A 15143-nucleotide genomic window follows, 5' to 3' on the forward strand; every position below is an offset into this window, starting at 1 on the left:
CGTAGTGCAAGAAAATGCCCTGTTGATTCAGTGTTTACTACAGCAGAGCAGGCGCACAGGGCAGGCCAGTAGTAGTAGCATGAAGGAGCAGGCCTCTTGAATAAATAAAGCCTGACAGAGCGGTGTGTAGTAGTAGAACTGTATCCATGTCGCCTGGAAAATGTAGGTTACTCTGTTATATAATAAGGCTGCAGACAATTTACATGCTCCAGGCTTCCAGTTTACAGGTGGTGTCACAATGAGGGAGCGTGTTTGTGCAGGCTATCGGGGTGTAAATTCACGGTGTATGTGCGTGTGTGTGTGTGTGTTTAATCCTGCAGGTGAGAAGCCGTTTAAGTGTGAATTTGATGGCTGTGACAGACGCTTCGCCAACAGCAGCGACAGGAAAAAGCACATGCATGTGCACACATCAGACAAGCCATACATCTGCAAAGTGTGCGACAAGTCATACACACACCCCAGCTCTCTCAGGAAACACATGAAGGTAATTAATGTCTTCATTACTCCTTAAACACATTAACACACACACTCTCTCTCTCACACACACACACACTCCACTACCTCCTCCTTCTCCTCCTCCTGCGCTGACACAGACACACAATCACAACTTGATGCATTTTCTTTAAGATGTTATAGCACTGTCACACTGCAAGAAAAAGAAAAACAACAATAAATATGCATTTTTGTGTATTAGTGACACTTAAGCTCTTAGTTTAATTAAGCAGTGGAAATATGGTGATGGTGAGCTGTGAATATTTCACTTTTCTGACATTATTTGACAGCCTTTTGTTTAAAAAGTAGCCCCCTTTCAAAGAAAACTTCTCCTTCTCCATTGATTATTTACTACATTTTAAGACGCACATTAATGGCGCATTGATTTGGATATTTTTTGCAGTGGAGCAGCTCCCAAGTTTGCTGTGTGTTTACAGTTATAGTGCCACAACTAAAATCTGGAGCTGATCCGCATTTTTAAAGTGCAATACACTTTCCATCCAAGCCACTTCAGGGTATAAATGATCATTCTCAGTCACTCATCGTGTCTTTTTGTGGGCTTTTTCCTCTCTTTTTTTTTTGCAGGTACACGAGTCTCAAGGATCTGAATCGTCTCCAGCAGCAAGCTCTGGATACGAGTCGTCCACACCACCAGTGTTGGTCACAGCCAGCACTGAAGACCCGACAAAAACACCGCCGTTAGCCGTACAAAACACGTCTGGTCACAGCGAAGGACTGGCACCCAACTTTAATGAATGGTACGTTTGAAGTCCGGAGAACAAAATCCTCTCTCAATGTTGGACAACGGGGTTGAGGATAAAAAAAAAATAAAAAAACAACAACCTTAAAAACTATTCCTGTTCACACACACACACACACACACACACCCTCTCTCTCATACACACACACACACTGACAGAATCACACACATGGGATTGGGACGACAACAACAACAACAACAACAACAACAGGAGATGAGAGCAAAAGCCAGCACCAAGCAGGCCACGTCCGTTCTCAGGATCACGAAATTTGACTTTTACTCCGCAGTTTTGAGGAAATCAAATAAAAAAGGAAAAAAAAAAACAAACAAAAAAAAAATCTCGACTAAATAAACGTAATACTTTCTCAGTACAAATAAATGTTTTTTTTATCTTTTAGTTTACAGATTTCAAGAAAAAAAATTGTTTTATTTTTCATTTTATGTATTTTCTCAAATTTTTATTTAAAAAAAAAGAATAAAAAGGAAGATTATTTCACGCTGTTTTATATTGACGGTGACGCGCTATTGTCGCCTCTTCAATTGATTGTTGGAACTTCAAACAGTCTTAAGAAACGTGCCAAAGTCTTTGTCATGAACTTGAACACAGAAAAAAAAATCCTAAATAAATATTATACTCGTGAATGTATTTCCTTGTTTGATGGGGTCGAATCTATTGTCAACGTCCGTTTTCAGGTGGAGAAATGTGGTATTAGGTTACGATTGTTACCGTTGAATATAACGTTGCCTTTTGTTAATACCGTTGTAAATACATATCCATGATGCCATATTTATCAATTTGTAATTTAATTATGGGTATAAGTTCTGAAACTTAAATGATATTTATGGAAATGTTTTCTAACAAGAACTGTACAGTTTTGGTCATAACCAGCTTAACATTGAACAAATGATAAACTAAAGCTCCAACATCGCGATTGTATCCTTCTGTTTCTTTTCTCTCTTTTTAACCAATAGGCCTACATGTGTCTTATTTGGATCGAAGAAATCATCTATATGAATATTATGGATTTGTCTATATATAATGCAGATATTTCCGTCACTTTTATTTTGTTTATGAGACCATTGACATGTAAATCATTGACTTTGTAGAAACTGAGTTCAGTTGAGCTGAGAAGCTATAAAAACAGGTTCTGTTGATATCTTTATTTTTGGTTAAATTTAAACCTTCTTTGTGTATTTTACTTTTATAGGATCAGAAAATAGATGTCAATTCGTAGCATAAACTCAGTATTGAAAGAAAAAAAAAAGAAGAAGAAACCCATCAGCCTATTGCACTCCTATACAGGTCTTAGACGAGTGTGCGAAGTTCATGATTTTCCAAATCAAGGTGACAGCATTTTGAGTATTTTTCAAATTCGGGGGTCAAGCGCCCAAATATATGCGCCAAGTTATGGCAACCTTTATAGTTCCAGCAATGTCTTTGTGCAAGTATGTTTAAATGTGTGCATCGGCAAACAATGGAACTGTCACAACACAGTATCTTCAAAAATAAAAAAAGTTTTTTTGTCTGTCAGCTTGCATTGTTTTAAATGTAATTCTTCTGTGAAACTAAGCGTGTTATTTGTTGTGGTGTTGCATATAGAGCAGTTTGATTACACATTTGCTTGTTTTGTGTGAATAACTTGTCAAGATGACATTTTTTTTTGTGTTTAACAAAAAATTTAGTGGAAGGAATTCTAGGATCTATGTGGGGTCGGGGGGAGGAGAATACGTTCAGTGGCAAAAAGAGTTACAGCATTGCATTGTAACCTATTCTCAAGAATTAAATATTATGCATACACAAAGTATATTGTACTCATATGAGAACAATTTCAGACCACCAGCACTACTTTTAAAATAAAATGTAAAAAAACGGTACCTCGTGACAGTGATATATGAAATAAGTTTATTTAAATAATTTAAGGAATATATGTTTTATATGCTATTTTCTATACCTTAATTTAAATGAAGTACTTTTTCTTATTCCCACCACCTTTCTGCCCCATGTCCAGAGGTCAGAGACAAAAAAAAAAAAATATCTGATGTATAAACACAGCTAGAATGTGATGTTGTAACACTTTCTGGGAGAAATGGGTCACACTCCGAGTTATTCCTGAAGAGCAAAAATGTTTTACTGATGAACTGTGTCACTGTGCCACATTGAGGCAAACCATGTTACAACAGCAGGGCCTATGCGTTAGCCTATTTAGCTACCAGAGGCAAAAGGTTCCTTGTACTTTTTAGGCTACTGTATGTTGGTTGATTTGTTTTACCAACTATTTATGAAGAAATGTGAACGGAAATTTTGACTGAAATTAAAAAAACATTATGAAAAGCGACTTTCAGACTGCGACGTTGATTATTATCACATTTGTTGTTCTGCTCCCTGCATCTTTACGCATATAGCCGACACTGTTTGCCATGCTGTTTGTATCAGACTAGTAGGAGTCACTTGAACTTGACACTGATTAAGGCGCCATCTTAGTATCTTGGCTGTGTGTGTCTGTGTATGTGTGTGTGCGCGCGTGTGAATGGGAATATTGAGGGGGAGCAAGTCAGAGGAGCACTTCTTGGCAGAGCGCAGGGGGTTGAGGTGGAGATGTGGGTCATCCGTTTACGGCTGCAGGAGTCGCGCATGCAAAGTTTTTTTTTGTTTTTGTTTTTTCAATTTGAAATAATCCTAACGTGCAGAGAGGAAGACGGGCAAATGAGGACACTGTGTGACCGTGAAAGTGGAGTGGGATATGTTGCCAAAAGTGGCGCTGCCTCAGCGTCTCCCACTACCCGATTAACAAGGAACCGCTTCATAAAAACAACCAAAGGAGTTACCACACATCAATGGACGCTATAATAAGCGTTTAAACGGCGAAAAAAATCAGTTTGAATGACAACAAGAGCTCATGCACAGGCCTGAAATCTTTAATATCATACAGTGTAATGTATCTAATGTTTTACAAAGCTATATCCGTGGAAAAAAACGGAAAAAAACGAACAAAAAACGCAGTGTTTGTAATTTAAAAGCATGCTGTAAAGAGAAGAATTTACTGTTTTACTCCTCTGGAGTCTCAACCAGGGGAGTGCTTCACACCAACCCCCCTACAAGGTGCTTCAAACCCCCCCAGCTCCCCTCCTAACCCACAAATATCCTTCAACTATAAACAGATTTTAGGAATATTGATTCAAATTCTGCTTTTGACTTTTTGCGCAAGCGCACGCCTCACATTCCGTTTGATTTCATGTCTTTTCACCCACTCTTCCCTCCCCTCTTCCCCATCTCACCCTCCTCTCTGCTCTCTTCTCCCTCCCTCCCTCCCTCCCTCCTTTGCCTACCCAGCTCGTCTAGTCGCACATTTCAAGTTCCCCCTCTCAGACACCGTGACGTCAAATAACCGAGACCCGGCTTTCTCCAAAACACGGCGGGCTCACATGGAGGGCTGCGTCCCTTTACGCATGCATCTGGGGATGAGATAAACTGACCTACAGCGAGTGATCACCGTGAAAATATGATTATGAAATAGTAAAACTTTCACATATTTACATCTCATCGTGGACAGTGCCGTTTTGTCTTGATTACGTCAGTCATGAATGTCATTTTAAACAGGGGTGGGTCATGTGCAAGTGCAAATAAAACAGCGGGTTTTCGGACTTTCTCGGTGTGTTTATCTTCCACTGGGAGCAGCCCCGTGTGCATGTGCTTGACGATGACGCCCGAGCAAGTCATCGTTTCCAGACTATATGAGAAACTGGAGCAGGCGATTCAATCCAGAAGGAAGAAGAAGAAAAAAAAGACAAAAACATGAAAGGCTCCTTTCTGCTGGATTCTCAATGGATTAGAAAGCAGTGACGGTCACGTGGATGCAGTTGTGTAAAGACTAGCGGCTGTATCACAACAATGCCCCTCTGCAGCCGACTACAACTGGCTCTGAATTACGTTAGCGCTCATTCATCTCCAGTTATCTTATGGATTGCTTTACTTGGCTGCGGTGTGTGGACCTGGGGGATGGCAGCTGACTGTTGGCAGCGCGCAGTAGCCTCTAATCTCTCTCTGTGTATAGGGTCTGCTGCTTGAGGAAGGCTGCTGCTGCTGCTGCTGCGGGGGAAGGAGTGGGGGGGTTGTGCTCTATCTGCACGGGGTGGGGGGTGAAATAGGACTGAGTTGCACTTCTCCTCGTGTCGCCAAAGTTTCATATCGGATTGATTGGTGAACCCCCTCCACCGTGCTCCTCCGTCCTCCTCAGTATTTGCTGGCTAAGCGGGAGAGCGCTCTCTAAGAGGATAAACGACACAAGCAGGTCCCAAACGCCTTTTGTCACGCAACGGAGGTTGTGATCTTAATAAAGCCAGTGGCTGATGTATCACTCGTTAATAATTCAGGAATTATTTGACGCAACATGCACAGATTATCTCAATGAATTCAAAAGTAAAACAACAACAACAACACCAAAAAAGGATGACTATTTTAGGCTGAGGCTTTTATTTTGGCAGGGTGCAAGGTCTTGCTCAAGGGCGCTCCAGCAGGGAACTTGACCCCCCTTGATCTGCATCTGTGGCATTTTGGACAATGGACAGGCACTTGCGCACCAGCACATGACCAAACTCTGCCGTCTGCAACACACGCACATAATGTCTTAATCTCCTCCCATCACTGCCCTAAATAGCTCGACAAGATGCTGCCAAAAGTGAATCATCATAATTAACTCAGTCATCTGAGAATGCGTGTGAAATGTAGGATTTATCTCTTCACATACAGCGACGGAACAAGTTAACATCGTGGATTACTGCAGATATTTATGGCAGTCGTTTCTTTTAATCAAAGACATTAAGCCTTGCTGGAATATTTTGTCAGTGAACGCACCATGACAATTAGATTGCAGTGAGATGGATTTGCAGCATCATAAGGAGAAACGTGGCAGAAGAGCTAACATACATTTGATAATTGCTTTACCGAGGGCTTCCATTTGCGCGGAAGTTGGCGCGCTCGCCAATTATCGATGCTTATTTCACCTCCAGCAGGGTGTTGAATATGCATTCACAAAGTACCTTAATCCACGGTGTGTCTTTATATCTTAGCGCGTTTCATGGCCTTTGTGATGCAAGCTGATTAACACAATGGCTTTGTCTTTGAGTTCAATTATTCTTCAATTGACTCCTCGGAGACATTTACATACTCCATCACACTGTATACTGTAGCCCGCAGGCGTTTTCTGCTGATGAGGAAATGAGTGAAAGTGGCCAATTGTGAAACATTATGAAAATGATAGGAAGTTATTCAGCGAGTTCATAAAGCTCTGGCAGGGCTGAGCCTGATAAAATGCCTCATAGATTAACAGATCAGTCAAATTCATTGTTTCTGCTCTTGCCATAGATAGTGGTTAATGTGCACAATGAATAAAAGAGGACACCGAGGGGCCTTCATCGTCAGATTTATGGTTACTGCTGTCATAGCGTCATTATTTGCAGCGCCCCCAACACACACATAACACCCACCTCTCAGATGATTTTTCTATTATGCTGCTGGCTATAAGACAAACTATTAGTAGATGTCCAACAGGAGACAACGCTAATTCCCAAACATCTGGCGAGGTGTCAGAAACTTGATGAATTCCTTATCAGAGCAGGCGCAGGGATCAACGCTAATAGGTCCCGAGTGAGGGCTCCGGCAAACGCTCATTCAGCAAAGCAGATGTTCTGCGATTGTGCTTTGCGTTTGCCTTCTGACAGATATATTCTTTAACACGTTTGAGAGGTGGTAAATGGGCAAATGAGCAATTGACATCTTTTTTAATGGCTCGTTGCTCTGCCCTGAGCGCAGCGGCGGTGGTGCTTCACCCCAAAATCTGGCGCAATAACAACAAGCCTCCCCGAGGAGCGCAGACCGGTTTTATGAATCCATGAACTGCAGGTTATTGGAGAGGGTGCGATGATGAGCTTTAAATTGGTAAACAATGTGTACCCTCAACTATCACCATCTGTAATTAAATCTTTAATTAAAACCACGGCACAACTGCCTGTTTGGCTTTGCAAAGTCAACAAAAAGTTGGCGTTTGTTTCAGATTGCGCAATTGGCGTGATTCAGCACTTCCAACAAACTTTTCACCTGAGAGCCCCTCAACCCCCACCCTCCACCACCACCACCCACTCCCCACCACCACCACCCCTCGAGGGGACGGACAGCAGCGCTCACATATTCATCAGCCTCTCAAAATAGAGGGGACAATGCTCGTTAATGTCCCCCTTTTTTCTGGAGACAATGAATTACAATTGGAGAGCGCCTCTCCATTATTTAAAGGCTTCATTCATTCACAGCCTCTCTCGTGGTGATTTTTCCGCGCTTGCGCAATGCTTCAAAAGTTGTGCAAAGCTGCAAAGTTGGAAGGTGCGTCCACATGTTGCACAGTGGTGGCGCACAGATGAATGAATGAACAGATAGACAGATAGACAGAGATAGATAGATAGATAGATAGATAGATAGATAGATAGATAGATAGATAGATAGATAGATAGATAGATAGATAGATAGATAGATAGATAGATAGATACGCACAGAAACAAAAACATGTCAGCACTACAGCACAACCAGGACACAGAAGTAGCCTATATCTCTTGCACTAAATTCCAATTTGTGTCCCAGAAATGCCAATCAACGCGGGGAAAAAAAGGCAAGCTGTGGTTGCATAACGTTTTGCGCAATCTTTAATCCGTTATGGATATGCATGAGGCAGGGATAGCCTGATCCCCCTGCGTCACACAAACAGAAAGAAAGAAGGAAAATAATTCATCTTTTTTGTTTTTTTTTCTCCCCTCCAACTCCTGATTTAGATGGTTTGGAAACACTGGTTATTTATAATTTTTAGGAAAAGAGTTCCAACACCTTTATTATAGTGACAATAATCTATATAATGTACATGTATGGAACAGATCATGGTGTCACTGATTGAAATGAAAGAAAATTTATTGGAATAATTTCTTATATGACTGTTTACCTTTTTTTTTTACCCACCTCTCCATCCCTTATTAATAACACTCGCCTCAAAAATCTAATCAATAGAGAGATTCAACATTACCGGCTGTTGAGAGCCACTTTCTCCAAGAACACTGCAGTCATTATTTTCCTCAAAACATTAACAGTTCTGAAAGATGAACAGACCTGTTATGATTCAGACTAACATGGTGCTACATTGACGCCTTCTGTGAAACAAAATATTCTCCCTCATGAATGCACGATAAACTTTTCCAAGTGCTGCAAAACATTTGCTGCAGACACACTTCTGGCAGCTCATCAGAATGTTAAAAAAGCAAATAAATAAATTAAAAAAATTAAAGATGATCTAAGTCGAAATGATTCCAATGCATCTTTACTTTCTTTTGATGGAAATGAATAATATAAATGTGTCTCGTTAGACGAGGATGTCACATTTACTCTCCAGTGCTGGTGTCATACTTAATCCTGACGTGGTTGTAGCACTTTGACCTTGACAACAAATGTCAACCATAAGTGGAATTCAATAAAAGGAGCAACAGGGAAAGCTTTCTTTAAATCATTTTCTTTCACATTTCCTATTTCATGAACAAAAATGACTCAGTGCTCCTAAAGAATCACTCAAAAATCTTATTACAATTTCTTTTCAAACAAACCAGAAGTGTCCCTTTGTGCATTTTCAGCATCATTCCAGGGGATTACCAAAGGCTGGGAACCACTTAAGAAATATGTCTGTGTGTGTGTGTGTGTGTGTGTGTGTGTGTGTGTGTGTGTGTGTGTGTGTGTGTGTGTGTGTGTGTGTGTTTTAACATCTGCAGTATATCGCCACAGGCACCGTTCTAAGGATGACTATGAGTGGCGAGAGGAAGCATGACACATAATAGCAAACAGGAGTCTGAATCCATCACAACAACAACAACAGCCTGGATTTTCCATCTGATTTTCCCTTGCTGCAGGAGACAGAGGTGATCCTGCGGTTAAGATGTGTTTGGATAACTGGGCCTTAACAGGAAAGGACCAGGTGGGTGGGTGGGTGGGAGGTTGGGGCGGGTGGAGGTGGTTTTGCTGCTAAAGGAGAGTGATATTCAACAGCTGTGTTATACAGGTTTTCAACAGCCATAATAAAAAGTGTTAGAGATAGCACCAGTTATTTTCTTCCCACTTTTCCACTAATCTAGACTCGACTCTCCCACTGCGCCTTTTGGCCCAAACAGTACACCACCGGCTCATATTTTCACAGCATTAGACATACTATTAGTCTGTGGTTTTTGGTCTTTTTTGGTATTTTTCACAGTTCTGTGTTCAACTAGACGAGCCGAGTCGAGTCAAAGACATTTTCTCCCCTAGAAGTATGAACAATCGTGATGGGAAACAATACAGTGTGATTGCACACCTTCAACTTTGTGCCATGCTCGCTCTCACTGGACAGTTCACATTTCTCTCTTTTTTTCCCCCCCTTCTTTCTATTAATGGTCACCATCCTGGGACAATAACAGGCGAGCGGGGTTTTGGAGAGGGAGGAGGAGAAAAAGGAACCAGGTAGGAGGGCCTGGTGAAGGAGAGGAGGGGGGTTGGGAAAGCCAGGTGCTGGTGGAAATTGGCAGGCGATTGCCAAAGCGACCTCATGCCAGGATAATGCATGGGGCCATAGGTGTCCCCCAAGCCAATCCCAACCCTCATGCTGATAGCTTTTCAATGCCTGTGGGACAATCTCTCCAATAATTGCTTTTCCTGTTTCAATTCTGGTCTGAGGGCCGGTAACAAAAGAGAGGGGACTTTGTTTCTCACAACCATTGCAAAGGTGCGTGGTGTATTGTATTCACAGCAGTTTCTTAGTCACATATATTTCTAAATAGGGATTCAGTTTATTTTAGCATGTTATGCAAAACACACTATCCCACACGGACACATCCATCTCTCGGCTGCTTTCAAAGTATGCACACGGCCGTATGATTGGCAGATCCCTCCTTAATATATTGCACATTTTTTTCCGTCAGGAGACCTTTTCGGAGGTTGTAACTAATCTCGTGTTTGTTAAAAAGTGACACAGCCAAATATTTTCATTCACATCCCTGAGACACCCTATCCATCCTCTGCTATGATGACCGATGACACATTTCTCTCCTGATGGAGGGAGTGAAGCTCAGCGGGCCGGTGAAACCTAAAACCTCTCTGCACAGTTCTCCTCTGAAGTCCATGGAAAGTTTGACTTGTTGCTCTAGAAAGTTGTGTTTTTTTTTGTTCTTATTTTTTCTTCCTTAACTATGCTGCTCCTTTAAATTTTGTATTAATTGTGTGTCCATCTGTCTGAGTTCTATGACAAATAAATATATACAAATATTCACTAGTTACAATATTATTATAATTAGACTAAAAATACAACTTTGTTGATATCAACACTAAACAAATGTTGTAAGAATATAGATTTTCTATCATTATTAATAATAATAATCCTAATAATAATAATAAAATGTTGAAACCAGATGTTTTATAAAATCCTGCTGACTTCAACTTTTAATTCTTTTATTTTTTTCTCTCTTTTACGCATTAATTTTTATGCTTCTTAATTGAATGTAACGCGTTTAAAAGTTAAGAGAAACCTACAAGGCCTCCGTTCTCTCAGCCCCACTAACCTTCCTCCTCTTCCTCTTTGCCGCCTTGAACGACTCGAAATAAGAGGAGAAAAAGAAAAAAGGAAAAGGAAAAAGTGCGCACTTGATGATTATTAACGACCCACTTGTCTTCTTGTCGTTGAAAAGGTTTTGTGGCGCGATGAAGTCAAGGAAACCCGAGTTCAATCAAAACAGGAGCGTGTTTCTATAGAGGGGGACTCTGACAGCTCCGGAGCGACACTGAGGAAAAGCCTCGTTAGAGAAGTTTTAATTAATAACCGTGTTGCGTCGGCAGGAACGAAATCCCCCCGAAAATACGCGCGTTTCCAAACTCCAACTACAAACTCTTTCATTTGCACGTGCACACTTAATGAATCGTATCAGCGCGATGTTTTTTTTATTTTTAATTTTTTTTTAATAAGAATTAAATAAAGATAATTTAGATTGGAGTTTGGCTCCTGTAAATAAAACAAAAGGGGGGCTTGTAACTCAAGCTGTGTGCAGGTCAGGATCCAGTTTAATGCTGAGAAACGTTACCACGCAGGCAGTTTGTTTTCATTCTTGCGGGGGCATAAATAATATATCACCTCTCCTGTCTGTCACTTACATTTAATATGCCGTCGTTCATGCATTAGGAATGAAGGTGGTGGAAGCTGTTGTAAAGGGGTGATATTATAAGACGTGACATTGGCTCGACCTTCGGCGACAGAGTTCACACCCTGGGAGGAGAAAAAGAACTTGCCCCCTTTAAAAAAAAAAAAGATAATGAAGTGGACAAATTATCTTGTTTTTATTTATTTAATTTTTTTTCTAAAACTGATTTGAGAGGAGATCAGAGCATCATTTCAGTCGTAAAATAACTCAAAAGCTTTATGAAGTGGAGTTAAATCTGTGCAGAGGCTCAATTTCATCTCCAGCGTTTTTACAGCCAACTTTATGTGGTATTCTGGTATTTGATCTTCTGTTGAAATTGGCAACAGCAGTGTGCCAGTCCCAGTACCCAGTTTAATTTACCTTGTCTTGGGAATGATTTGTCTGTATTACCTAAATAAGGTGAAATCTGGGGCATGCAGACTCTCTGCTGCTTGTCGGAATCAGTGGAGTGTGAAATTGCAACACCAGACAGCCAGGATAATAGCTCAGAAGGGGGCTAATGTCCCTGCTACATTCACAGAACATTTTTATAATGACTGAATTATAAGGGAGAAAAAAGTATGGATTTATGCTATAGCCTGTTTTTTCTCTCACTTTACGACTGTCTTGATCTGTAGCTTCAGCTTTTCTGTGGAGTGCATTTGTCCTGCTTGGATTTAAGGAGTGTAAATAGATTTAGATCCAAAATGCCTGTTTGTAAAATTGGAAATAAACGTGTGCAGGACTCATCCTCAAAAAAAGTTACAATTAAAGGTGCACTACGTAGTTTCGGGGAAGAAATCCTAATCAGAAGAGAAAGATCTTCATTCATTGATTGTTAATGCCTAAAAAAACTAAACAAACTCTCTTCATGTTCATGACTGAATAAACACACTGAGCTTAAAGGACAACACAATTTCAGTTTTACTTTGTTTTTATTTGGCGGACCCTGCCACCTTTCCAGCTTCAAACAGTGTTCTGGGGACCTGAGAACTGCTTGTTTATTCATTCTCAGAAAAATAAATATTTCTGAGTTTGTATTATTACCTCATTCATACTGTGAACATTTGAGTTTGAATTTCTTCTCCAAAAACGACATAGTGCCCTTTTTATATTATTGAGTGCCGTTCCTGCTCACTCAGTCCCACATACATGACCACAGAGAGGGCACGTGAACTCTTTCAAAACCTCCTTCTCTTGTAATACATGCACAGACACACACTTGTAGTCTAACACACACATGAATTACATGGGGGATTATTGAGACATGGTTCTGTTTTGGGAGCGATGTCACCAGCAGGGCCTGATTTGTCAGGCTTTACTATACCCAAATTCGGTTGGTAATACGTCTGCTTTTAGATCATTCCAAATAGCCCCCCAAATCCCTGCGACTCACCATTTAACACTCCCACTGCTGCTAAACCTAATCTTTCCTCTGACTGGGGTCACCATACTGGTGGTCTTAGCTTTCCAGCCACCGGACAAACTTAGTCCACACACAGTCTGTCTCACATCAAAGCACACATGTAACATGAGGAGAAGTCTTTTTAATCATGAACAACATGAAGTTGAAGCAGTGTTAAAAAGGTGCTGGGAATGAAGCGATCAGGTAGATAAGTTTTAGGATTTTACAGGTATTTCAGCACGAGCTTACAGTAAAAGAGTAATAAAGTTAAAAGTCGGTCGAGGATTTTGCTTCATCAAAAGCACAAAAGAAGAAAATAGTTGAAGATGAATAAAAAGTTGATTAGCTTTTGGGTTAAAAGAGCACCTACTCATACAGTCAAAAGTAAGGCGTCTTTATCGGATGTTGTTCGGGTGATGTTAAAAATGTTTTACGATAATCCTGGCTTGTTCTCAAACTCGGAACCTCGTGAAATCTCTCTAAATAAGCATGTTTTCATGTACTCTCAAGCCCATAAACTAAACCCAACCCTCTTCATTAGGAAGATATAGTGTTTTTAGATTGTTTTGATGTGGTCGGACAGCAGACGGACCATTGGCTAAGCATTGGAAAGAGCAGACAGACAGACAGTCCAAGCGGTTTAGCCTTGTTTAAAATTATTAATCCACTTCTAATTCCAGCTGGCCCCCTGGCAGCATAGAACCCTATCAAAAAAATCAGCGCCTCCATTGTGAGGCCTGGCAGAAGGGGACTGGGCGTATTTTTTCTGCTCCAATCAGTTTCTAGAGGTTGGGCGATTAAAAAAAGAATCCCAAAGCCCCCCCTTCCTCGCACAGCGGGGGAATAACGGAATCATTAATTCCCCATTAATTTCAGAAAAAAAACTAAATGTCGACTGGATGTAGTGCCTTAGACAACATAAAAAGACAGGAGTGACAGACAGGAGCGACAAGTGCTTTTCGGTTGACCAAAAAGTGTTGAAGGGCAAAATTCCAAAACTCTACGTATCAGTTTGGAGGGAAAAACGCTGTAATGTGATGTTTAACATTCAATGTAAGCAGAATACGGAAAATAAAGTCTGTGAAAGTCTCGCACAGGAACACGACTTGTGAGCCTCTCCCTTAACCGGTTTAATATAAGCTGATATCTCTTTAAGGTTTTTTGTTTTCCAGTTTTGTAACAATGCTCTTAAAAAATAGACGTTTTTGAAAAGTGCATTTAAAGCTAATTGATACCGAAGCACTCAAAGAGGTGTGTGTTTTGGCACAGATGCATTAAGGTACGTAAGAGGTCATTAATTATATGTTGTCTGACAAGGCAGCAGTTTTGACAATGGCTAAGGGATGACAGATGTCGAACAAAGTGCACAATTACACTTGTTTGACACATTTATATTCAAAGGCACACCAATAAACATATCTAATGTCTAGTATGTCAGAGGACAGACAAAATAATGAGAAGACTTCGTGACAACAGGCTGCAAACACAAAGGTGGACCACTTGCGGCTGTGTACTCCTGTATCTGTCCATCTTGGAATGTAGTGTAAGTATGTATTAAGTAAATTTACTCAAGCGCTGTACTTCAGTACAATTTTGAGGTACTTGTACTTGGCTCGAGTATTTCCTGTAACTACTTTCTGCTACTTTAAACTTCTACTCCACTACATTTTGAAAGCAAATGCTGTACTCTTTATTCCACTACTTTTATTTGATAACTTCAGTGACTAGTTACTTTGCAGATTACAAACTACATTAAAGTCAAAGTAACAAATCTTTTAAATTAATCTATTCTAACGGCAATCAAATAAAAAAAAAAAAATTCTGTTCATAAATAAATGCTGAATATCTGAGCCGTTAATCAGTCGACTCATAGTATACAGGATATACCTACATGTAAATATAAGTATAGTTTACTTTATTTGTACTTTTGATACTCAAGTAGATTTATTGCCGGAAAATTACTTTTGATACTTAAGTACATTTAATATCAGATACTTTGAGATGTTTACTCAAGTACTATTTACTCAAGTACTATCTGTATGTGTGACTTTCACTTTTACCGAAGTAATATTTTAAAACGATATCTTCACTTTTACTCAAGTTTGACTTTTGGGCACTTTTGACAACACTGGGGAAGTCTGTCTGCGTCTGTCATGCGATTTTACTGACTGTTACTCTCGACACATAAAGCCTCTTTACAGTTTTACAGTAACAAATGCACCTGCAGTACGGCTACAGATGATTACAACTTTTTGTTTGAAGTTT

At 40.3% G+C, this 15143-nt stretch overlaps 1 protein-coding gene across 1 annotated transcript in view; it reads left to right on the forward strand.

Annotated features, from left to right (window-relative positions):
• Window positions 1-1260, forward strand: part of zic3 (zic family member 3 heterotaxy 1 (odd-paired homolog, Drosophila)) — a 2736-nt gene extending 1476 nt beyond the window's left edge. Inside the window, exons 2-3 of the mRNA XM_073487218.1 lie at window positions 321-484; window positions 1078-1260. Of these exons, the coding sequence (XP_073343319.1) occupies window positions 321-484; window positions 1078-1260 (347 nt within the window). The remainder of the gene's footprint in view (window positions 1-320; window positions 485-1077) is intronic.
• Window positions 1261-15143: the final 13883 nt, after the last annotated feature.

This window comes from Pagrus major, chromosome 18 (assembly GCF_040436345.1).
Source record: "Pagrus major chromosome 18, Pma_NU_1.0".
Classification (NCBI taxonomy): domain Eukaryota; kingdom Metazoa; phylum Chordata; class Actinopteri; order Spariformes; family Sparidae; genus Pagrus; species Pagrus major.